This window comes from Girardinichthys multiradiatus, chromosome 15 (assembly GCF_021462225.1).
Source record: "Girardinichthys multiradiatus isolate DD_20200921_A chromosome 15, DD_fGirMul_XY1, whole genome shotgun sequence".
NCBI lineage: Eukaryota > Metazoa > Chordata > Actinopteri > Cyprinodontiformes > Goodeidae > Girardinichthys > Girardinichthys multiradiatus.
The window spans coordinates 9,636,372-9,661,629 of NC_061808.1; the positions used below are offsets into that span (position 1 = coordinate 9,636,372).

The following is a 25,258-nucleotide window of genomic DNA, read 5'->3' on the forward strand; positions in this document are numbered from 1 at the left end:
AATTACGCTATTTAAGGATGTTCTACCTCTAATCATCTGCTAATTCAGCTTGGACATTTAGTCACTGTCAACTGCCCATCTCCCCCAGGGGTTGTAAATAAATACAAGGATATAAATCATGTTTTTTCTTTTGTTTCTAAACAGGGCCTTTAACAGGTTTAAAAAAAAAAAAAAGTGTAACAAGTTGGCACCAGATCATTGGTTCCTGTGGGTAGGAGACGCTTTAGCTGACAACTGAGATTTAGTTTTTTTTATTATGATTAAATTAATTCTGAAACTAGTAGAAAAGTCTCTAATGTGACTCATTAAAAAATTACATTTTGACAGAAAACCGTTTGTTATAGATTAAATCAATTCTTTATTTCTACGCTATTTAATAAATTATTTCAAACATTTATTATTATTTTGAAAGTTGTGCTAAAAAAAAAAGCAGAGTTTGCAATTATTAGATGTAGCCTCTTTGCTTTTAATGGTTTCTTTTTGCCTCAGTCACTCTGCTTAGTGTGTGGTTAAAGCACAATGTGCACGAGTGAAAAAATAAAAGCTGAAATCATTTGTTAGCTAATCACATGTCTGAGTGTGCATCAGCAGACCCATGCAAACCGAGACAGACTGAGATTTTATACTTTTTGTTGGAGGTTTGCGCTGTTACTAAAACCTCCTGCACATGAAGCACCACTAAGTACAGGCTCACACATTATGTTGGAGGAGGCATTCTGTTGCCCACAATGAAACCAAAGCAGATAGTGACTCAGTTTACTAATTGCTATGTAGCTGAACCATACTGTAAATTACCTTTGTGGAAAATAAGGGTATAAAGCAGCCGAATGCACCCAGAAATCATGTTGAATAGATTATTATATATGACTAAATATTCAGCTTTTACAAACCGCTACATGATGTAAAATCTGAGGCAAATGACCCAACAGCTCACTGGGAACTAGTTTTAAAGACAACTAGAAAAGAGTTTAATTAACATGCTGTAACCATCCACCAAACTCAGCACACATATTTGGTTTTATTTACGTTTTATTGTTGTTTGAACTATGGGAGGCTTTTTGGACAAATCTGTTTAGGTTAAGAGCAAGTATCAAATTACCATAACTCAAACATTAGAAAACTGTGATAGTTGTGAGGTAACAAAGTTACATCACTGATTTTGGCTCATAAAAAATACAAGCCTGAAGGGGGAAATGAATGTACCTATCCTCTAACCATGCCTTCCTCTCCCTCCCCAAAATTTCTGTGCTTACATAAATAATTGATTAGCTTGTCACAGGGCCAATGGGCTGTACCGATCTGATTTATTATTGCTCTCGCAGCCCAGATTCTTCTGTCTGAACAGGTTGATGCTTGGAGCATAAATGTTTGGGGTTTTATATCTGGTTAGATATTGATTGACCAAAGTTTACCCTGCTTCACTTTGGTGTTCGAAGTGTCATTAAGGGTAGCGTTACATTTACTCATCATCAGTGTTGCATGTATATTGTGACTGCATTCAGTTCAGTTTATTTGTCATTTCTTCTGCAGAAAGAGTGTTGCATGGTGATTTAATGCCTGAGTTTAAATATATTGGTTTACTACTGTAATGCTAACTGTTAAGAATAACTGATCAATATTTATATTTTTTTAGGCAGAAGATCCAGACACCTTCAAATAAGGGAGCACCAGTTTTAACGTATCAAGGTAAGGTTTCTTTTCTACCTCCTAAAGGTAATGTGTATATGCCAACATTTGTAAAATACAAGGCAGAAATCATGATAAACCACAAGAAACAATAAAAGCAATTAAATTGTAAATGGGGTTTTGAGAAATGACACAAAAATGGAAATGAGCTGTTGCATATTCGTGAGTCAGAGCTTCAAAAACATCTGTTGGCTAATGAGACAGTTAAAAGCCGCTGCTGAAATGGAGGTGGACATATGGACTGATGACTCTGGTGCAAAGCAGATCCTGCCCCTGCAAGCTACTGTTTAGAATCAGCAAAAAGAAAAGGCACTGCAGTCATAGTAAATGTTTTAAAACCTGTATAAAGCCCTTTTGTTTTAAACACATTACTGTTAAATGGCTAACACTGTATGGACCTGCATACACAGGCGCACAGACGCCTCTCTGAAATCTTTACGCTTTATATCTGCTGCCACTACTTCCATAGCTTCTCTGTATTATCCGCAGATCACGCAATAATATAGAAAACAATATCAGCAATTTCACACTTGAGAGGAAAAGGCAAAAGCAGACAAAAGCAGACTTCAGAGGTCGAGAAAAGTCCCCTCACATCTCACTGAGCCATTACGTGGACCCCACCACGCTGTCAAAGTGTGCAGAGGGGAAAAAAAAACAGCAAACTACATTTATCTTTTCACACAATTACGGTTTCTTTGTGAGCCTTAGTCTTGAGCTGAAGCCACAAATCGGACTGCCTGCTGCCTGCCAGTTTTCAAAGAGAATTAGTTTTATTTTTTTAAATTGTTAAAATTAAAATTTTATTTTTGTTCCTTTTTTTTCTCTACTTGTTGTTCGTCCTCAAGTCTTGGCTTGTCATTGGCTCCTTTATGCTCTCAGATTTAAAGTTGCCTGTTTTTTAAATGACTGTAGAATTTAGAAATACAAAGCTAGAGCTTTTACATTGAAGCACACTAAGAATGATAAAATGTAGAATGAAAAAGATACGTTTTCCACACAATACCATCTACAATCCCAATTCCACTGAAGTTTTGTAAAATGGAAATAAAAACAGAATGCAATGATTTGCAAATCCTTTTCAACCTCGATGCAATTGAATACACTACAAAGACAAGATATTTAATGTAGAAACTGATGAATTGTATTGTTTTTTTTGGTAATTATTCACCCATTTCGAATTTGATGCCTGGTTCATGTTCCAATAAAGCTGGAACGGGTATATTTTTACTGTGTTACATCACTTTTCCTTTAGCAACACTCGTCGAACAACGTTCGAGAACTGAGGACAATTCTTGCTTGATGAACAACTTCAGTTGCCCAAGAGTCCAGGGTCACACTTGTTATATATATTGTTATATTTTGTGCTTCATAATGCACCACATATTTTCAATGGGAGACAGGTCTGGACTGCTGGCAGACCAGCCCTATTTTACTACGAAGCCACACTGTTATAACACGTGCAGAATGTGGCTTGGTTTTGTCTTGCTGAATAAGCAAGGACGTCCCTGAAAAAGACGTTGCTTGGATGGCAGCATATGTTGCTCCATATGTACCTTTCAAGTTACCTATGCCATGAGCACTAACACACACCCATAACATCACAGGGGCTGGCTTTTGAACTTTGTGCTGATAATCCAGATAGTCCTGTACCTCTCTGGCCCGGGAGACACGAAGTCCATGATTTCCAAAAACTATTTGAAATGTGGATTCGTCAGACCACAGCACACTTTTCCAGTTTGCATCATACCATCTCAGGTGAGCTGGGGCCCAAAGAAGCAACACCCAGAGTGTTTCTGGGTGTTGTTGATATATGGCTTACACTTTGCATGGTAGAGTTTTAACTTGCACTTGTAGATGTAGCGACAAACTCTGTTAACTGACAATGGTTTTCTGAAGTGTTCCGGGGGCTACGTGGTAATATCCATTACAGACTGACGTCGGTTTTTAGTGCATTGCCTTCTGAGGGATGGAAGGTCACAGGCATTCAATGTTGGTTTTTGGCCCTGCTACTTACGTGCAGAGATTTCTTCAGATTCTCTGCATCTTTTGATTTTATGGACTGTAGATGATGACATCCCTAAATTCTTTGCAATTGTACGTTGAGAAACGTTCTTAAACTGTTGGACTATTTGCTGACGCAGTTGTTAACAAAGTGATGAACCTCACCCCATCCTTGCTTGTGAACGACTTAGCCAATCATGACACTCACCTGTTTCCAATTAACCTATTCACCACAGGTGTTTTTTGAGCATTCCTCAGCTTTCCCCGTCTTTTGTTCCCACTGTCCCAGCTTTTATGAAACATGTTGAAAGCATCATATTAAAAATGTGTAAATATTTGCATAAAAGAAATAAACTTTATCAGTTTGAAGGTGTCATATCTTGTTTTTGTGGTGCATTCATTTGCATATAGTTTGAACAGGATTTGCAAATCATTGTATTCTGTTGTTATTTACCAAAATTGTTCTTTTCTAAAAATTTCAGTTTGATGATTGTCTGGTAACATCTAAAGATGAGAAGTTAATACAGTGCCCTTGGTTTGTTGCATGCAGTTATTTTGCCCTAACATGAAATAAATACGCAGTCGTTGTGTTGAAAACAGCTGGTATGTAATTTTACTTTACTAAACTAAGTTTTAAACTGACTCAATATTTGATGCTTCCTCTTGTTCACTGACTCATACTTTGAACCAACTGAGACCCGAGAACCACTAATGTTGCAAAGTCTGGGAAAGATGACTTGGTGAGAAAAAGTAATGAGATGTAACATTTGTCATTAACTGGGTCCCTTGTGTTATGTTGTGAGAGACAGAAAAAGGTATTCTCTAATAGTCTGAGTCATGTTCTAGATTGTCCTTGTTTTCTTTTCCTAAGTGTATATTGGCCTTAGTGGCCTATAGTGGCTCTTGTGAAAGTCTTTTGACAGCAGGTCTTTCTGTATCCTTAGTTGTTGACTACCAGGGTCAGTAAATAATTTTGTTATGAACTTGTGAAAGCCATTGAGATGTAACGTGACTTGTTTTGTCATCATTGATCCAAACATGATGTGACTTGACTTGACTCACCGGTCTGTGCGGTAATGTCTGAGTGGAGAAATGGGTGTATAATTGTCAAAGATTTAGCAACAAAAAAAAGAACCATCAGTTTTCATTTTTGGTTTTAAATTGATCTTTTCTCTTAATTCAGACGCATCTAGTCCTGTCATTTTATGCTTTGTTCTGTGATTAGAAGGTGGAGATCTTTGTTAAACACAGGTTAGAGAGAGCCATCTGTTTGCAGCACAATGCAGACTGATTAGGCAACAGAGATTTCTGTTGTGGTTTCTGTTTGTAATTCAGGTGTGCATGTCTCAACGTGGACTAGAGCAGAGTCATAGTCGCACAGTGGTGGGCACTGGCACACCTGTTCTTCTTGATATCAAGTCTTAGACTAAAGCAGCAAGGATGATTTAAATAATATTTAATAAAAACAAATTCAAAGATTTCACGTGCATTTTTCTATTTAGCCCCTTTTACTGTAACTCTACTCTAAATCTAACTCAATTTTCCAAAGTCACCCAGTTGTTGAATACCTGTTGGTAATTAAGCGTGTGTAATTATTTTCATTGGTATAAATCCAGCTTTTTTTCTGAAGGTCTCAGAGGTTTGTCAGAAAATATTAGTGAACAAAGACCTCAATGAAGAACAAGAATCACACCAGACAGGCCTGGAATAACCTTGTGGAGAGGTTAAAAGTAATTTTAGGTTCTAAAACAAGCTTTAAGCACCTCACAGAACATGGTTCAATCCATTATCTGAAAAATAATGCTCCTGCAAACCTACCAAAGGAGGTCAGCTTGGATAATCTAATGAATCCGGCCTTTATGAAAGCAGGGTAAGAAGAAAGTTATTGTTGAAAGAGACATAGGAAGTCCTTTCTAAAGCTTGCCAAAGGCCATGTAGGGTCTCCTCTGCTCAGAAGAGAATAAAATGATAAAATTTAACCTACATGCATCACACTATGTTTTGAAAACTGACATCCTGAATACACTATGTCCATTGTGAAATATGATGGCTGTGGGGAGGCTTTGCTTCAGCACGAGATGGAGACACCGGTCAGAGATGATGGAGAATAAATACAGGGGCAAGGCGTCACTTTGCAGCAGAACAAACATAAACATGGATCCAAAACCGAAAAAGAAATGGTTTAAGCATATTCATGTTGGAATGGCCTACACCTACATTTAGTTTAACATGGAACTAAATTTATGCCAATGAAAAATGGCAATTTACCTCAATCCAATCTGACTGAGGAATTGCGAATGAGGAAAAATTGGCCAAAATTGTAGTATTTAGATGCAATGAACTGCAGTAAAAGGTGGTTTTCATAAGCTATTAAATCTTTTATTTTTTAGAGAAAAAATTGAAAACCATGTTTCAGTCTCCTTTTCACTCTCCAACAATGTACTGTTAGCCTGACACATAAACAAAACGCCTTTTAATCCTTTAAAAGATTAGTTACACCTTTTTTTCCATTAGAAACATAGAATGCAATAAGAGAAGACATGCAATATTTAGAATGACTTTTAAAATACAATGTAATTAGACATTAATGTTTTAATATTTAATACAAATCTGCAGGCTCAGAAAGAACCTCACTGTAAAATTACAGGACTGGTGTGCTTGTAATTTCACCAGCAGTTGTTGGTTGAAATTTGTCCAGCAGGTAGGCAAACTGAATGTATTTCTGTGGATTTTACAATCCTGCCTTTGGTGAACCATTCCTTTTTGTGGTCAGCCTTGATATTTGCACAAAATTATGGAGAACATTATGAAAAACAATATGGGGATATTGGACATATGAATTTTTCTTTTGTAACTAACTACTGCAGACCTTTCTTCCATTTAAAATGGCCTCAGAAAGCTTGTGGTTAATGGTTCTATGTTTTGACTTAATAGTTTCTGTACTTTAATTCATTATAGTTGAGCAGTTTTTGTCATCTGCAATATCAAATGCTCACTTGGGTGTCACAGCAATACTTCTATTGTGTGGCAGTCTTTTTTCTTATTCTCTCAACCCCTATTATCTGAGAGAGGAATGCATGTTATTCTGTTGACATTTTACAGTAATGGACATCCTCTGCAGTAGTTGGCTGCACTGAGCACTGATGCTGCATATTTACCTCATAAATTGACCTTATTTAGACATCGTTAAAGGTTACAGAGTGTCTGTCAGTGTAATTGGCCCTCAGCGGCTGCAGGACGGGAAGCAATACCTGGCTCGTTTGTTTCCATTCCCAAGGCTCCTTGCCTTACCCATAGTATACTCCTCTCTCCACGCGATTTGTTCTTCAACCCATGTTTTTGTCTGGTTTCCTTTTTCTCTCCAACTCTCATTAGAAGTACTACCCAATCCCCAGTGGGGGGGAGCCTACTCTGCAGGTGTTATTTGTAGCACACTATTTAAATCTGAGTTCAGACACATCACTGGCTCTTATTAGATCAGAGCACCGTGCTGCTTCTTGAGTACTAATTATGTGTCCTTTTATTGGGTGAGGTGTGGAAGTGGTGAAATTATATTTTGTTTTCTTATTTTTCCTTCTGTCTATTGTAGATATGTGCTATGGTAAATGTTAAGTTATTTAAAACCACCACCCAGCAATATAACTTCATTGTATTTGCTGCTGCCTATCTTGGCCAGGACTCTCTTGAAAATGAGGTTTTGAACCTCAATAGGACCTTCCCATTAGAAAAAAAAAGGTTTAAAAAATAATTATTAATAAAAACAACAGACCAAAAGGGTTTGAGAACAGAGTTGGAAATTGTAACTATGAAACCAGTGGAAAATATCAGCTGTAAACACAAGTGTGACAAGTGATATCAGAGCAGCAGGGCAGCACTGTGGGGCAGTTGTTAGCACTGTGGCCTTAATGTATGGAGTTTGCATGTTCTGTCTGCGTTCTCTATGGATACCCTGGCTTCCTCCCACAGTCCACAAACATGGTTGTTCGCTAAACTGGGTTCTCTAAACTGCCCTTAGGCAGATATTCAAAAGCCATGTGCGTGCATGAGTCCGTGGTTGTCCTATTTGTGTCTGTGTTGCCCTCTGATGGACTGGCAATCTGTCCAGCATGTACACCAGAGAGATGGATGGGTATTAAAATAAACAACGGGATGCAACTTAAGCATGTAGTCTTCCACAGCTTAGCCAAATTTTTCATCTCTAACAGTTTTATTTTAGCTGCATGATTTTTGAGGCAGAGAAATGTTGATCTCACTTGGTAAAAATGTAGTAATCAGTATCAAACTGTGTGGCATTATCACGTAGGTTCTTTGCTTTTTTATCCAGTGAGTCTTTAGATTGTGGTTGAGCTTGCCATTTGCACAGCAAGAGCTTTGAATCTACAAGAGAAACTAGGACTGCTGCATACATAAGAGAGCCTCTGCAGACCAGTTCTATCTGAACACAGAAAATAGAAGACAGAAACTGTCTCCTATCTTGATATTGGGAAACAAATTATCTTGCACTGTGTTACAGAATAGCTGCTTGATAAGAACTGTATCATTGCTTATTGCTTTACCCAGCTTGCAGTAGCATGCTTTTATTTCATGTTGGTTTTATCGTAAGTGTAGTGCTAGCACATTTGCTGTAAATGTTTCTGTAATTTTAGATAGTTGCAGTGAAGTTCACAGTCCCTTTAAAAACCTCAACGGAAATGGTTTATATTGCACCCAAGATAGCTGTTTACTTTTACATAGAGTAAAAACTTACCAGAGAAGAAAACTGTAATTATCTAGAACAAGCGAAATACCTTTTTAAGATAAGAGAAATGCCTCGCTCTACAACTGGAAATGACTAATTTCACCATACCATCTTGTGTGCCCATGGGATGTTTTACATTTGAATGTCTCATTGTTACACTTCACTGTTTAAAGCCAGACTGACTTACAGGCTACATGGAGTTCAATTTTTATTTTTTATGAGTAAAGGCGACATTGTAATGTGATAAGCAGTTGGTTTCAAAGCTGCAGAACAACGTGACAGCTCTTTATTGATGGGATTGCACACGTTTAGTGTAAAAAATGTTTTCTAAAGTTGTATTCAGGCATGAGATGTACAAGTTCTGCAGCAGGATAATAAAGCGACAACATTCAGTAATTTAGACATCCATCCCTCCCTCCCTCCCTCCATCATTCCATCCATCCATCGTCTTGTATCCGTGATCTCGTTCTTTCGGTCATGACCCAGACCTCATGACCATAGATGAGGGTAGGACTGTAAATCGAGAACTTCGCTTTTTGACTCACTTCTCTCTTCACCACTACCCCCACCGACCCACAACATCCCGAGTTGAGGTCACACCCCCCCTCACCAACCACCCGAGCTGCTTGGACTGCCAGTACCAATCAGCTGCTTCCGGAGTCCCACAGGCCAAAAATACCTGATAGGACTCTTTCTTCAGCCTGACAGCAGCTCTCACCGCCGGTGTCCACCAGCGTGTTCAAGAATTGCCGCCGCGACGGACACCAACAACCTTGCGACCACAGCTCCGGTAAGCCGCCTCGGCAATGGAGGTACGGAACATAGTCCACTCGGACTCTACGTCCCTCACCTCTCCCGGAACGTGTTTGAAGCTCTCCCGGTGGTGGGAGTTGAGGCTCCGCCTCACAGGAGACTCCGCCAGGCATTCCCAGCAGACCCTCAAGATTCGTTTGGGTCTGCCAGGTCTGACCGGCATCCTCCCCCACCATTGGAGCCAGCTAACCACCAGGTAGTGGTCAGTGGAAAGCTCCCCTCCCCTCTTCACCCAAGTATCCAGGACATGCGGCCGCAGATCGGATGACACAACAACAAAGTCGATCATCGAACTGCGGCCTAGGGTATCCTGGTGCCAAGAGCACATATGGACACCCTTATGCTTGAACATGGTGTTAGTTATAGGCAATCCACGACGAGCACAGAAGTCCAATAACAAAACACCACTCAGGTTCAGAACGGGAGGGCCATCCCTCCCAACCACACCCCTCCAGGTCTCCCTGTCATTGCCAACATGAGCATTGAAGTCCCCCAGCAGAACATGGGAGTCCCCCGGAGCGGCGCTCTCCATCACCCCCTCCAAAGACTCCAAAAAGGATGGGTATTCTGAACTGCCGTTTGGTGCATGAGCACAAACAACCGCCAGAACCCGTTCCCCACCTGTAGGCGGAGGAAGGCTACCCTCTCGTTGACCGGGGTGAACCCCAATGTACAGGCAACAAGTATGCCCACCCCAGCTCGGCACCTCTCACCAGGGGCAACTCCAGAGTGGAAGAGTGTCCAACCCCTCTCAAGGAGACTGGTTCCAGAACCTCACTACCTCGCACACCAACTCCGGCTCCTTCCCCACCAGAGAGGTGACATTCCATGTCCCAAGATCCAGCTTCTTTAATTTAGACACCGATTTACATAAAAAAAAAAAAAAATCTTTGTGAAATGTCATTGTAGGCAGGTCATTGTCATTTTTAGATCAGTTTCTTCCTTTCATGGTCATACATACAAGTAAAACGTTTCCTTACACAGCATGTTACATTGCCATAGGACTTATTAAAACCATGACATAAGCGCCATGGGTATCACATAAAACATACTTGCTGACTAGATCACTGCAACAGACATGAAAGCTTCATGAATCTGAGTGCAATAAAACATCCTTGTTAGCTTCTTATGTGGTTAATTTTACTAACAATATTTAATGCACCAGTCTCATCTGGTTCTAATTATCATTAACAACATAATTGCAATATTTGTTGTAAGCTTGAATTGATAATAATCTGTTTTAGGAGCCAAGGCAATGTCATTTATGAGAGCTGTTACTGTAAAACAGGGTTTTGCCAATTTTTATTTATTTAATTATTTTCTCTTTCTCACATTCACTCACACACACACACACACACACACAATCGTAAGACTGAAAAACATGGACTCTGCAAGACCGCTTTATCTCCATGGTGACTCAATAGGTTTCTTCTAGAAAAGAGAGGTGTTGTAACATCATGGACAAACCAGTTGGAAGGCAGACAGTCTGACACCCTGAGGCTGCAGCTATGTCTGCTGGAGGAAAAACGTGTCATATTGTTTTGACTGACTTGATAAGCTGCACAACTTTTTGCCGTGTTGACCCTGAACATATTCTGTATTTCATTTAGCTCTAAAGGCATTCCAAACATCCATTAACAGTGAGTTTGTAACTGGTTTATTTTTTAAGAGATTGGAAAAATTTGGTGTCACAATGTTTGGTAATCTAAAGCTTTCGTGATTTAATGTTTTATTCTCAAAGTGATGCACATCTAAATTTGGTGAAATTTAATAGCTTATGCATCTTTTCAGAATTAACTAGATGTTTTTTTTTTCTATGAACCTGCTGGAAAATAGGAAATTGTTGCTTTATTTAGTCACTTTTTTTCCTAAACACTACATTCCATTATGCTCATTACTTTTTCAGATTTATAAATGTTTCAGTTTTTACAATTAAATTTGTGGTATTCTGTTGAGTTATGTAATTTAATTTTGCAAGATGTGTGGTATTAACTTGAATTTTCACAGTTTTCTTTGTCCAGGTGGTCTGCACCACTGTTCTCCGTCGCTGTGTTCCAGATTTACAGTTGAGGCGAACTCGATGGCTTTCTAATGACTGCAGCTGTAACATTTTGACACCTCATAAAGTGTCTTCATACCTGAGGTTTTGATGAGGTACAAAATCCTGATCTTCTTGGAATAAAAAACAAATCTTTAACCTTTGAAATTAGTGTTTTTGTTTATAGTGTATAATTGTTGGAGTGCTCATTGTGGGGCCTCTAATAGTTCAAAGTTTGCAATTTTAAGTAAAATGTTTAAGTGTTTCAATATTCTACTGTTTTATTGTCTTTATGAAATTATTTATTTTAAAACCTATGTCTTTTTATACTCTCATTAACTAACTTGTTCATTTTTCTCTTCCCTCAGAACCAGATGTGAATCTCCCTCTGCTCTTCACTCAGTGGGCATTATGTGGACCCAAATCTAACCCTATTCACATCCTATCTTTACCTTTCCCTCTCCCTCCCATCTCCTCTCCCCACATCCTTCCCCATTCTTCGTCATGACTAGTCTGAAGCGCTCTCAGACAGAGCGGTCAGTCGGGGGCTCGGTCCCGGCTACCGATGAATTCTATACCCGCCGCCTCCGACTGCCCAATGGAGGAGCACCGCCACCTCGAAGTGAGAGTGCACACATCTCCTCCGCTTCGACCACTGGCACCAATCCTGGTGTCCCCAAAATGGGGGTTAGAGCTCGTGTGGCTGACTGGCCCCCAAGGAAAGATGGAGGAGGAGGTGTGTGGCATATTACGGTGGAAACGGACTCACCTAGCTCTACAAACACCACCAGCTCTTCAGGATCAGGAAGTGGAGACAGAGAAAGGATCCTGGGAGGAGGAGGAAGTGGAAGTGGAGGAGGTGGAAGTGGAGGAGGTGGAAATGGGGGATTGGGCAGTAGTGGAGAAAGAGGAGGAGGGAATGTGTCAGCCGTCACAGCCCACAGCAACCTCTCGGCTAAGTTAGGACACCTGATAAGCCCACAAGACTCATCGATGCTGCGCAACATCCAGAACACGCTAAAGAACAAGATGCAAAGCAAGGGAAAGGACAATCGCTTTTTGTCACCAGATGGTTATCTGGGTTCTCCTCGTAAAGGGATGAGACGCATCCGCCAGCGCAGTAACAGTGATATAACCATCAGTGAGCTGGATGGTGACGGCAATGAGGGCTGGTCCTTCTCTGGATGGACACCCATGCACCGTGAATATGGCAGCACTTCTTCGATAGACAAACACGGTGTGTCAGGAGAGAGCTTCTTCGACATGCTAAAGGGATACCAGTCCTCTGAGGCCCCTGATCAGAGAAGCCCGGCTCCAGAAAGACTGTCAGAACTCCTTACTGTGGCCCCCATAAAACAGGCTGCCCTGGATCTGCCTGACGGTCCAGTTCGAGGCAGTCCCGCCAGTCGACTGAAGGAACGGGAGAAGCATTTGAAGAGAAGGTCAAAGTCAGAAACGGGTGGAGAGTCTATATTCCGGAAGCTGCGCAGTGTAAAGGTGGAGGGTGACACATCGAGGGCTGGCTCAGATGCTGAAGATGGGGGGAAAGGGGATGATAGTGGCCCACCTCCCAAACCATGGGTATGCCAAAAAGGCTTTGCCCATTTTGACATCCAGTCTCTTCTATTCGATCTCAATGAGGCAATCCAAAACCGCCAGTGTGGCTCCAAACGCAAGAATACTACTACCGGTGCCTCAGCCGCTGCTGCCGCTTCGGCTTCTGCCACATCCTCTCTTTCCTCCAATCAGAGTGGAACCTATGGCTCCCCTTGTGGCTCACAGGAAGAGCTGAGCAAGGAGGGTACTGGCGGAGGACATGGTACCAACCCTGCATTGGACCCTGGAGATGATAAGAGCAATGATTTGGTTCTTAGCTGCCCTTGTTTCAGGAATGAGATTGGCGGAGAAGGTGAGAGGACCATTTCTCCTGCTAAACAGGTAGGTTGAGTTCAAGAAAGCAGATGTATAACTGATGAGATTGATGTCTGCAGTTGATTTCTTGTCTCACTTTTCTTTGTAATCTGACTTCCAGCAGGGCAGCATTGGTAGTGGTGGGAGCTCCAGCAGTTCCACTGGTAGTACAGAGGAAGGACCCCTGGATGCCACTCTCACAACCCATTTTACCAATGCTGGAGTGGCCGTGTTGGAGGCTGCTAAAGATGGACCAAGTCAACATGATGTCAGGTCCAAAAGATATATTGTGGAACATGTTGACCTTGGTGCCTATTACTATAGAAAGTATTTCTATCTCAGAGGTAAGAGAAATAGACAGGTTAGGCTTTTACAGTGCCGGTTAGAAATTTAGACACACACATATCATGGGATTAAACGTCATAATGAATTTTTGTCTTTTAACGGTGCATTTTTACAGTTTTTTCTGGGTGGGATAATAATATTACTTTCTGCAGTTACCAACAAGGTCCTGGCTCATTCATGTGGGATATTTAGCCACTCGTCTTATCAAAGGTGGTAGTGCTAAGTTAAAATGGATGTTTTCCTGGAATTTAACTGACTTTTTTAGCAGAGTCCACTCATTTGTAATCAGGTTAAGTTAAAGGCTGGGCATTATAAAGAAAACATCTTAGCACTGGGGTCCTCTAGCTTCTGTCAGTGTTCATTTGGAACAGTTATTATTTGACTTATAATGCTATAAATATTCATCATTTAACAGAGTTCTTGGTCACATTGTACAGTATTTATTTTAAACCTAAAAATGTGGCATGTGAAAAATGCCGCTCCATCAGTCACTGGTCACTATACATTATGTTTGTCAAGTCTAATGTACTTTTTCCAAATGCGCAGCCCAACTGCAGATTTGTATTGAAACTGAATTGATGAAAAATCATTTTTGCCATTGGATTATGTGGAAAATGTGTTGCTTTGGTCCTGAAGTGTTCACAGCTGCACTAAATTGTTGTACCTAAACAGCCCTCTGTTCAGAAAACAAAGACCGAGCTATTTGACAGTGACAGAAAAGTAACAAATTTCAATGAACTCTGCCATTTATGATCAGAAGATTGGTGAAATACCCAGCCAAATATGCCACTACTTTGATTGCCCCAAAAAGCATGTGGTTACTATGCAACCTGAATGTCATTAATTATGCAAACATTCATGTCCATGAAAAGTGTTGGTAAGCTCCTTGTTGGTATGGTATGACTTGTGGTTCTAAACTTTTAAAAATCTTCTTTTCTTAATTGTAGTTGCTGTGGGAATGTCTTTCACCGGCTCATGTTTTGAAGTTAGCATATTTAACATGTGACTATAACTTTAGCTTTTCATCTTTTGATGCCGCCATATTAATTGAACTGTAGTCTACCTTGTTCTCTTGATTTCTTTCTTTCTATTTTATTTTGATCATTTCTTTGCCACACCTGTCTCAAATAGACTTTGTTCTTAATCTAAACCTTAGAGCACTGGAACTATCTGGGGGTAGATGAGAACTTGGGTCCAGTGGCTGTGAGTCTGAGGAAGGAGAAATTGGAGGAACACAAGGAGCACGGCCAGCAGTATAATTACAGAGTCATCTTCAGAACGAGTGAGGTAAAAAGACATCAAAATAATAACTCCTGTCCTTTGGTGTATGGTGTGTTCTCTCTGCTGGTTTTTCTGCTTATTATGCTAAAGCATTTGTTTTTATTTGAGCTTTCCATTCATCTGTATTTGCTGCATTAGTAGCTGCTTTTTATATGAATGTTCATCCTCCTAAATGTGTCAATATTTAGTATGATCTGTTCTGAGTGACGTTACAGAGAAGCTATTATGAGTTCAGATTGTGTAGGAGTTAACACACAGGATCTTCACTCGGCAGGGGTTCAATGTAAAAGCTTCAGCTCATGGTTGTCAGCTCAAGGTTCTTCCGCCTCTGCTCACCCACCACCTCAAATCATTGCATGTTTGATCAGATTTTTAATGTTTTCTTTCAGTTGAGTCTATGTGTTCTCAGTCAGCCATTTTCAGTGAGTCTTTTCTAAATCTCTATAGTTTGTGCACACTATTGCTAAAGATCCATGTGCTCCTTCCTTGAGCTGAACGCCCACCCAGAATCTTTGTCAGCTTTCATCACTGAAGGACTGAGCTGTGCCATTTTGCAGCTAAAAAGGTTAATTTTAGATCCTAATTATTAACATATCAAAGGTAGAGCATAGCTCTTGCATTAAAGCATAATGTGAGTAATTGGCCTGGGTGTTCCTAAGTATGACACACAACCAAGTGTGATGTTTTTTAATCTTTTTACTGTGCATCCCTCTGTCAATTGTAATTGCTAATTTTTAAGCTTTGAGAGCTTTTCAGATTTAAAGGTACACGTGAATATTTGTGGGAGTGAGTGGAATGCACTTGTTTTGAAGACAAAGTTTTGTGCATCAAGGGCCTTTACTACTGTCCATCGCTCTTGATTTAAGAGCATTTTTCCAATACACTTTATATAAAACTGAGTGTGTTTACACCACCACAGGCACTACCAAACATAACACAGACACTCTTGAGTGCCTTGAGACAACTAGAGACTGCCTGCTCTGTTTATTTGCTCATGATAGATACTCAGGCCTTTTTTGATTTATTTATGGAAGTTCTTTCTGTATCTGTTTGACCCCAAAGCCTAAGACACTTCAGAGTTAAAATCTACACATGTTCTTTCCCTTTTGCTTTAGCTAGACCATCTCTATACGTCTCTGTCAACAGAGTACATTTTCCTGGAATTATAAACTGTACTACATTTCTTTTAGATGTGCCTGTGATAAGACAGTAGCTATAAAATATATAGGTAAAACCCACTAACAAATTATGTTCTCTTGTTCATGTTGTCTCCAGCTTAGCACCCTGCGTGGTTCCATCCTTGAAGATGCTGTGCCATCAACGGCCAAGCATGGTCTTGCTCGTGGTCTGCCCCTCAAAGAAGTACTGGAATACCTTGTTCCTGAGCTGAATGTGCACTGCTTGCGTTTGGCACTCAACACGCCTAAGGTCACCGATCAGCTGATGAAGTTGGATGAGCAGGGGGTAGGAAGACATAATTAAGAAATTTAGAGTTTATGCCTGGATAAGTCTGCTGCATTCATTTTCTTGATTATTTCTCTTGATTGTGTACTTTTGATTGGTGCTATCAGTTTACTAAAATGGAAGGATTCCTGTCCTGACAGTGTTTTAGAAACACGATTCAGGCATCATTACATGGATCCTGCACACTTGTTGCAGCAGCATAATCTTCCAACCAAGTCAGATTGTGTCTTAAAGAATTGTACCTGGAAACACCTTTAATTCCCCATGAAAAATAATAGAGATAAAAATGATTTGTTCAACCTGGGATGGGCATTTTATTGTATTTATTATCGTGAAAAATTCCTGATGAGAAATTTATGACAAACCCCAAAATCTGACAGTTTTGTCTGGATTGTTACTTTAACCATATTCTTCACCGCTGGCTCCATGAGAGCGTCAATGAATAATAAATTTCAAAGGATGATTAAAGGCAGTTACCTTATGCAGTTTCCATAAAAAAATAAATAGCACAGAATATCATGATAACATTTTAGGTCAATAGAACCCATCCCTAGCTGTAAACTTGCAAAATCAAGCACAGCACTCAATATAATTTTCAACATGACAGCGTAGTGAACCCTATGCTATAACATTGCTAGAAGCATTGTATGGTGAAATAATGATGAAACAATAAATTACCTGGGATGCCTACCTGCTTGGAGAGTGCCAGGAGGTGTTTTTATGCCTTGAAGAAAGATATTATGTTATGTTGTCCATCCTGTACTGGTCTCCAAACTCAGTTTCAGTTTAAGCATCAGTAGCATTTGGCGAACTCCACATGTTTGTGTGCGTGGTGGAAGGGAAATCTGGAAATCTTGCGTTTTGTATTCTACCTGTCATACCTCCCAAACAACTAGCTGACATTTATAGAGCATATAATGGTTGTTATAGAGACGTGGGGACCCTGAGATGTAATTGTTGCTGCAGTTTTGTAACTGTGAGCTGTTGGGGATGTTTTTACCCGTTTAAATCCTCATTTTTTTGTGTGGTGGCAAGATAAATATGGGCCAATGTACAGCCTAATGGCCAGTCGTCAGGAGAAATGGGCCTTCATCTTACCTCCATATTTATACTCCAAGAAATCATGAATTACTAATTCAAAGTTCATAGGCTCCCTGACCAACTTAAAAAATTAGCAATTAAGACACAACATTCACTTTTATTGGATTTTTAGAATAAATAAGTGTGGCATTGTGGATTTTGTGATGATGATGCTCAATGTGGATTTTCTACTGAATAAATAGTATAAAATAGTATTTTCTTCTTTTTTTTTTTTTTGTGAGGTTCATGCTACTTCTATAAAATAAATAGCACATCTTTTCCATGGATGCCAGTATTTGTGGAGGGTGATCTGTATTCACCAACAGGACTTTGTCAGCCATCTACACATGGTGTAGTTTGTGTAGAGCAAACTAACTTTGCTTGGAGTTGAATCATGAATCATTTCTGCTGTGCGTGGTATTTCCCCCCTTCATACAGGAGGTGGCTCTATATCATCGCCTTATATTATTTATCATTCCTTCCTTTTTAGCTGTATCATTTGTATAATCTGTTTATGTGGAATTTACACTGAAACTATGCGCATGTGTAGCCTGTCATAAGCAAACTCGCATCACATTCATCTGAACCTGAACAAATAGAGGAAAACATGTTCTTTGATGCTCACGATGCTTACATTCCCTGGTGCAATCATCATTAGTGGAAATTTCCAAAAATGTCAGTTTAATTTCTTGGGAAAATAGTACCATGATCACAACAGAACAAATCAAGGTTGTTCCTAAAATGCCAACGCGAGTTCTGCCTAAAATGTCAACACAGTGACTTTGACTTGAGTTCTACAAGATAATGTTGCAGTCTCTCCTTCTTCATTTGTATTCTCTGTACAGCTGAGTTTCCAGCGGAAGGTGGGGGTGATGTACTGCATGGCAGGCCAGAGCAGCGAGGAGGAAATGTACAATAATGAAGCAGCCGGTCCTGCATTGGACGAGTTCCTCCATCTTCTGGGCGAGAGGGTTAGGCTTAAAGGTTTCAACAAGTATCGAGCTCAACTGGACACAAAGAGTATGTATGTGTGCGGATGTGACAGAAAAGTTGCCTTTTTCGTACAAATTTGTAAACACCAACATTCTTGCTTGTTTTTCCTTTGTCTGCTTTGCTGATAAAATCTAAAAGGGCTGCATATCAATAGGAACATGGCTCAGATGCAAGGATATTATATAGACATTATAAATTAAAGCTGTATTTAGCATCTTATATTGGTATTTAGCAATTTTCTGTTTTCTCTCAATCACAGTCTTGCAGCTTGAGTAAACAGCAGACATGTCATAGAAAACAGTTTGTTTTAAAACTGTTGTACAATTTTTATTGGCCAATCTGGTCATCACCAGATTTTAAGCTACATCTGAAAGTCTTAGGAATGTTGGGGTGAAACTAATAAAGCCTTGTAAAGTAAATGCCAAAAGTGAATGCTGTAATAAACTGAGGTAGCCGACATGTGCTGTGGGACACCCGGTCACTGTGATGCAGTCAGACTAAAGGAAACCAGTAGAATGTGGAGTTTAATATTATTAAGAAGTTCATTCAGGAAAATTAAATATAGTCACAATATTGAGTTGTTTCTACTAATATGAAATCACGGCGTGTTAAAATTAGCTTTTTTCAGTCATGGAATTATAGAATTCTTTTGCTATAGTTTTGAATCGTTTAACAAATATTTTATTTGTTGTATCTTACAATAATGTAACTTTCTATCAGTAAACATGAGAAATTAACCTACACTTGTGTCTTCCTAAGCTGATTCCACTGGCACCCACTCCTTGTATACCACTCACAAGGATTATGAAATTATGTTCCACGTGTCCACCATGCTGCCCTACACACCCAACAATAAGCAACAGGTATGGAAACGGAAGATAACAGCTTTGTCTGTATCAGCGCCTTGAAGATGCACCTTGATAAGAGATTCCTGTGAGATCCACTATAGTAAATACAGGTCCTTCTCAAAATATTAGCATATTGTGATAAAGTTCATTATTTTCCATAATGTCATGATGAAAATTTAACATTCATATATTTTAGATTCATTGCACACTAACTGAAATATTTCAGGTCTTTTATTGTCTTAATATGGATGATTTTGGCATACAGCTCATGAAAACCCAAAATTCCTATCTCACAAAATTAGCATATTTCATCGACCAATAAAAGAAAAGTGTTTTTAATACAAAAAACGTCAACCTTCAAATAATCATGTACAGTTATGCACTCAATACTTGGTCGGGAATCCTTTTGCAGAAATGACAGCTTCAATGCGGCGTGGCATGGAGGCAATCAGCCTGTGGCACTGCTGAGGTCTTATGGAGGCCCAGGATGCTTCGATAGTGGCCTTTAGCTCATCCAGAGTGTTGGGTCTTGAGTCTCTCAATGTTCTCTTCACAATATCCCACAAATTCTCTATGGGGTTCAGGTCAGGAGAGTTGGCAGGCCAATTGAGCACAGTGATACCATGGTCAGTAAACCATTTACCAGTGGTTTTGGCACTGTGAGCAGGTGCCTGGTCGTGCTGAAAAATGAAATCTTCATCTCCATAAAGCTTTTCAGCAGATGGAAGCAAGAAGTGCTCCAAAATCTCCTGATAGCTAGCTGCATTGACCCTGCCCTTGATAAAACACAGTGGACCAACACCAGCAGCTGACACGGCACCCCAGACCATCACTGACTGTGGGTACTTGACACTGGACTTCTGGCATTTTGGCATTTCCTTCTCCCCAGTCTTCCTCCAGACTCTGGCACCTTGATTTCCGAATGACATGCAGAATTTGCTTTCATCTGAAAAAGGTACTTTGGACCACTGAGCAACAGTCCAGTGCTGCTTCTCTGTAGCCCAGGTCAGGCGCTTCTGCCGCTGTTTCTGGTTCAAAAGTGGCTTGACCTGGGGAATGCGGCACCTGTAGCCCATTTCCTGCACACGCCTGTGCACGGTGGCTCTGGATGTTTCTACTCCAGACTCAGTCCACTGCTTCCGCAGGTCCCCCAAGGTCTGGAATCGGCCCTTCTCCACAATCTTCCTCAGGGTCCGGTCACCTCTTCTCGTTGTGCAGCGTTTTCTGCCACACTTTTTCCTTCCCACAGACTTCCCACTGAGGTGCCTTGATACAGCACTCTGGGAACAGCCTATTCGTTCAGAAATTTCTTTCTGTGTCTTACCCTCTTGCTTGAGGGTGTCAATAGTGGCCTTCTGGACAGCAGTCAGGTCGGCAGTCTTACCCATGATTGGGGTTTTGAGTGATGAACCAGGCTGGGAGTTTTAAAGGCCTCAGGAATCTTTTGCAGGTGTTTAGAGTTAACTCGTTGATTCAGATGATTAGGTTCATAGCTCGTTTAGAGACCCTTTTAATGATATGCTAATTTTTTGAGAAGGACTTGTATAATGTATCAAGTTACTAGAATGCAGCTTTTAAAGTGCTCACTGTGTAAAATATGTCTCAGATTAAGTTTTATTTTCTAGGTTACTAACAACTTATTGTCTGTTTTCTGTTTTTGTCATCGACCTCGTGCAGTTACTTCGAAAGCGCCACATAGGGAATGACATCGTCACAATTGTGTTCCAGGAGCCGGGAGCGCTTCCCTTCACTCCTAAAAACATTCGCTCTCACTTCCAGCACGTCTTTGTGGTTGTGCGGGCTCATAACCCCTGCTCGGAAAACTGCTCCTACAGGTGAGTTTCAGGAACACAGTGTGCAGTGTTTATCTATACTGCATACAGGTCCTTCTCAAAATATTAGCATATTGTGATAAAGTTCATTATTTTCCATAATGTAATGATGAAAATTTAACATTCATATATTTTAGATTCATTGCACACTAACTGAAATATTTCAGGTCTTTTATTGTCTTAATACGGATGATTTTGGCATACAGCTCATGAAAACCCAAAATTCCTATCTCACAAAATTAGCATATTTTATCCGACCAATAAAAGAAAAGTGTTTTTAATACAAAAAACGTCAACCTTCAAATAATCATGTAGAGTTATGCACTCAATACTTGGTCAGGAATCCTTTTGCAGAAATGACTGCTTCAATGCGGCGTGGCATGGAGGCAATCAGCCTGTGGCACTGCTGAGGTCTTATGGAGGCCCAGGATGCTTCGATAGCGGCCTTTAGCTCATCCAGAGTGTTGGGTCTTGAGTCTCTCAACGTTCTCTTCACAATATCCCACAGATTCTCTATGGGGTTCAGGTCAGGAGAGTTGGCAGGCCAATTGAGCACAGTGATACCATGGTCAGTAAACCATTTACCAGTGGTTTTGGCACTGTGAGCAGGTGCCAGGTCGTGCTGAAAAATGAAATCTTCATCTCCATAAAGCTTTTCAGCAGATGGAAGCATGAAGTGCTCCAAAATCTCCTGATAGCTAGCTGCATTGACCCTGCCCTTGATAAAACACAGTGGACCAACACCAGCAGCTGACACGGCACCCCAGACCATCACTGACTGTGGGTACTTGACACTGGACTTCTGGCATTTCCTTCTCCCCAGTCTTCCTCCAGACTCTGGCACCTTGATTTCCGAATGACATGCAGAATTTGCTTTCATCCGAAAAAAGTACTTTGGACCACTGAGCAACAGTCCAGTGCTGCTTCTCTGTAGCCCAGGTCAGGCGCTTCTGCCGCTGTTTCTGGTTCAAAAGTGGCTTGACCTGGGGAATGCAGCACCTGTAGCCCATTTCCTGCACACGCCTGTGCACGGTGGCTCTGGATGTTTCTACTCCAGACTCAGTCCACTGCTTCCGCAGGTCCCCCAAGGTCTGGAATCGGCCCTTCTCCACAATCTTCCTCAGTGTCCGGTCACCTCTTCTCGTTGTGCAGCGTTTTCTGCCACACTTTTTCCTTCCCACAGGCTTCCCACTGAGGTGCCTTGATACAGCACTCTGGGAACTGCCTATTCGTTCAGAAGTTTCTTTCTGTGTCTTACCCTCTTGCTTGAGGGTGTCAATAGTGGCCTTCTGGACAGCAGTCAGGTCGGCAGTCTTACCCATGATTGGGGTTTTGAGTAATGAACCAGGCTGGGAGTTTTAAAGGCCCCAGGAATCTTTTGCAGGTGTTTAGAGTTAACTCGTTGATTCAGATGATTAGGTTCATAGCTCGTTTAGAGACCCTTTTAATGATATGCTAATTTTGTGAGATAGGAATTTTGGGTTTTTATGAGCTGTATGCCAAAATCATCCGTATTAAGACAATAAAAGACCTGAAATATTTCAGTTAGTGTGCAATGAATCTAAAATATATGAATGTTAAATTTTCATCATGACATTATGGAAAATAATGAACTTTATCACAATATGCTAATATTTTGAGAAGGACCTGTATGTAGCTACAGTAATAGTAAAATCATTTTTTTTAACTGATTACTTATTATAAAATTATAACTTTTTAGCTATTTTTTACCTAATATTGTGTAAAAAATAAATGGGCAAATTGAAATCTGTTTTTTCTACATACTTCCACACAGAGATATTTATTATACATTTTAACAACGCTGAAAGATTTAAGTAATACAATTTATAAAAACAGTCCATGCCCTGCGATGGACTGGCGACCTGTCCAGGGTGTACCCTGCCTCTCGCCCATAGACTGCTGGAGATAGGCACCAGCTCCCCCGTGACCCACTATGGAATAAGCGGTAGAAAATGACTGACTGACAGAATGAAAGACTTTTTAAATGTTTAGTCAATTGTAGGAGGTTTATCCTGTTTAAACCTCAGATGTTTAGTTTGGATGCTCCAGAAGGTTGGAGTGAGATTCCACTTGAAAGACCTATCTGAGGCTTTGAGAAAAACGGTTGTTGCAGCATTTAAGTCCGGTAAGGGTTGTCTCAAAGAATTCAAGGAATTTAAAATCAGCAGTTTCACTGTACGGAAAATAGCCTACAAGTGGAACGCATTCAAAACAACTGACAACACGCCCAAATCTAGTCCTGGAGGAATCATTCTTTTGAGGAAAAAGTTAAACGTTAAACAAAAAACCAACCACAAGATTTTATGGAATTCTTTGGAATAAGTTTAAATCCTAATCTATATATATATTTTTTTATCAAACCTCTGGTAAACACGAAAGTGTGTTTCTCATAAATCCCCTTTGATCACAGCTGAAAGAATGATGCCCGAATGATGTTGCCCACAGAGATTTGTACTTTCAGCAATCCATCATGAAACTGGCTGGGAGTCTGGAGAGCCTTCTCTGTAGCTCAAGAATTATTACTCCTCGGTCAGAAAGGTGTAATATGATCAGAATGCAAAAAACAAACACCTATAAGCATACATTGCCTTAGACTCCAGTTATTACCTCCGTCTTATCTTGTTGTGTAATATTCTGTTTTGTAGTTGCACTCCGTTTGACTCCAAGCTGTTTTTAACTGCTGTCTGAGGCCTTAATCTCTCCCCATGTGGCTACTTCATTACAGAGAAACAACCCAAATAAATACACATGAGCCTTGCTGCACAGTGAATATTAAACAAATCCTTTTATGTCTCCTGTCTGTGATTCATAAATCTGAAACGGAGCTTGACATGATGCATACATGAGAACCCAATGCTTCACAAGTCAAATATGAATCCGAGAAAAAGCACATGGACCAAGATTTGATACATGAAATAGAGCTTATCAAATTACTGTAGAGAGTAGATTTAATTCACATTTATAAGAACATGAATATAACTGCATGGAAAGAGGTAAAAATAAAATAAAGTTAAACTTAAATTCACCTAAAAAGCCTTTCCAGATGAGTTGAAGCTGTTCTAACTGCATGGACTGGGCCAACATCATATTAAACCCTATGGATTGGGAGTTGGATGTCACTCAAGCTTGTGTGTGTGTGTGTGTGTGTGTGTGTGTGTGTGTGTGTGAAGGCAGACAAGCATATACAGGGGTTGGACAATGAAACTGAAACACCTGGCTTTAGACCACAATAATTTATTAGTATGGTGTAGGGCCTCTTTTTACGGCCAATAAAGCGTCAATTCATCTTGGGAATGACATATACAAGTCCTGCACAGTGGTCAGAGGAATTTTAAGCCATTCGTCTTGCAGGATAGTGGCCAGGTCACTACGTGATACTGGTGGAGGAAAACGTTTCCTGACTCGCTCCTCCAGAACACCCCAAAGTGGCTCAATAATATTTAGATCTGGTGACTGCAGGCCATGGGAGATGTTCAACTTCACTTTCATGTTCATCAAACTAATCTTTCACCAGTCTTGCTGTGTGTATTGGTGCATTGTCATCCTGATACACCGCTTTCACGATACAATGTTTGAACCATTGGATGCACATGGTCCTCAAGAATGGTTCGGTAGTCCTTGGCAGTGATGCGCCAATCTAGCACAAGTATTGGGCCAAGGGAATGCCATGATATGGCAGCCCAAACCATCACTGATCCACCCCCATGCTTCACTCTGGGCATGCAACAGTCTTTGTGGTACGCTTCTTTGGGGCTTCTCCACACCATAACTCTCCCGGATGTGGGGAAAACAGTAAAGGTGGACTCATCAGAGAACAATACATGTTTCACATTGTCCACAGCCCAAGATTTGCGCTCCTTGCACCATTGAAACCGACGTTTGGCATTGGCATGAGTGACCAAAGGTTTGGCTATAGCAGCCCGGCCGTGTATATTGACCCTGTGGAGCTCCTGACGGACAGTTCTGGTGGAAACAGGAGAGTTGAGGTGCACCTTTAATTCTGCCGTGATTTGGGCAGCCGTGGTTTTATGTTTTTTGGATACAATCCGGGTTAGCACCTGAACATCCCTTTCAGACAGCTTCCTCTTGCGTCCACAGTTAATCCTGTTGGATGAGGTTCGTCCTTCTTGGTGGTATGCTGACATTACCCTGGATACCGTGGCTCTTGATACATCACAAAGACTTGCTGTCTTGGTCACAGATGCGC

The 25,258-nt window shown here is 40.6% G+C and overlaps 1 protein-coding gene across 4 annotated transcripts in view; it reads left to right on the forward strand.

Moving 5' to 3' along the window:
- Positions 1-25,258, forward strand: part of sipa1l1 (signal-induced proliferation-associated 1 like 1) — an 89,068-nt gene that overhangs the window by 34,870 nt on the left and 28,940 nt on the right. For 3 of the 4 annotated variants that reach the window (XM_047387809.1, XM_047387808.1, XM_047387812.1), the window contains exons 2-10: positions 1,634-1,686; positions 11,246-11,392; positions 11,645-13,214; positions 13,309-13,531; positions 14,689-14,819; positions 16,089-16,277; positions 18,203-18,377; positions 19,110-19,213; positions 20,876-21,033. In XM_047387809.1, coding sequence (XP_047243765.1) covers positions 11,781-13,214; positions 13,309-13,531; positions 14,689-14,819; positions 16,089-16,277; positions 18,203-18,377; positions 19,110-19,213; positions 20,876-21,033 — 2,414 coding nt within the window. In that variant the 5' untranslated portion in view covers positions 1,634-1,686; positions 11,246-11,392; positions 11,645-11,780. The remainder of the gene's footprint in view (positions 1-1,633; positions 1,687-11,245; positions 11,393-11,644; positions 13,215-13,308; positions 13,532-14,688; positions 14,820-16,088; positions 16,278-18,202; positions 18,378-19,109; positions 19,214-20,875; positions 21,034-25,258) is intronic. The other variant, XM_047387810.1, reaches the window with a different exon arrangement.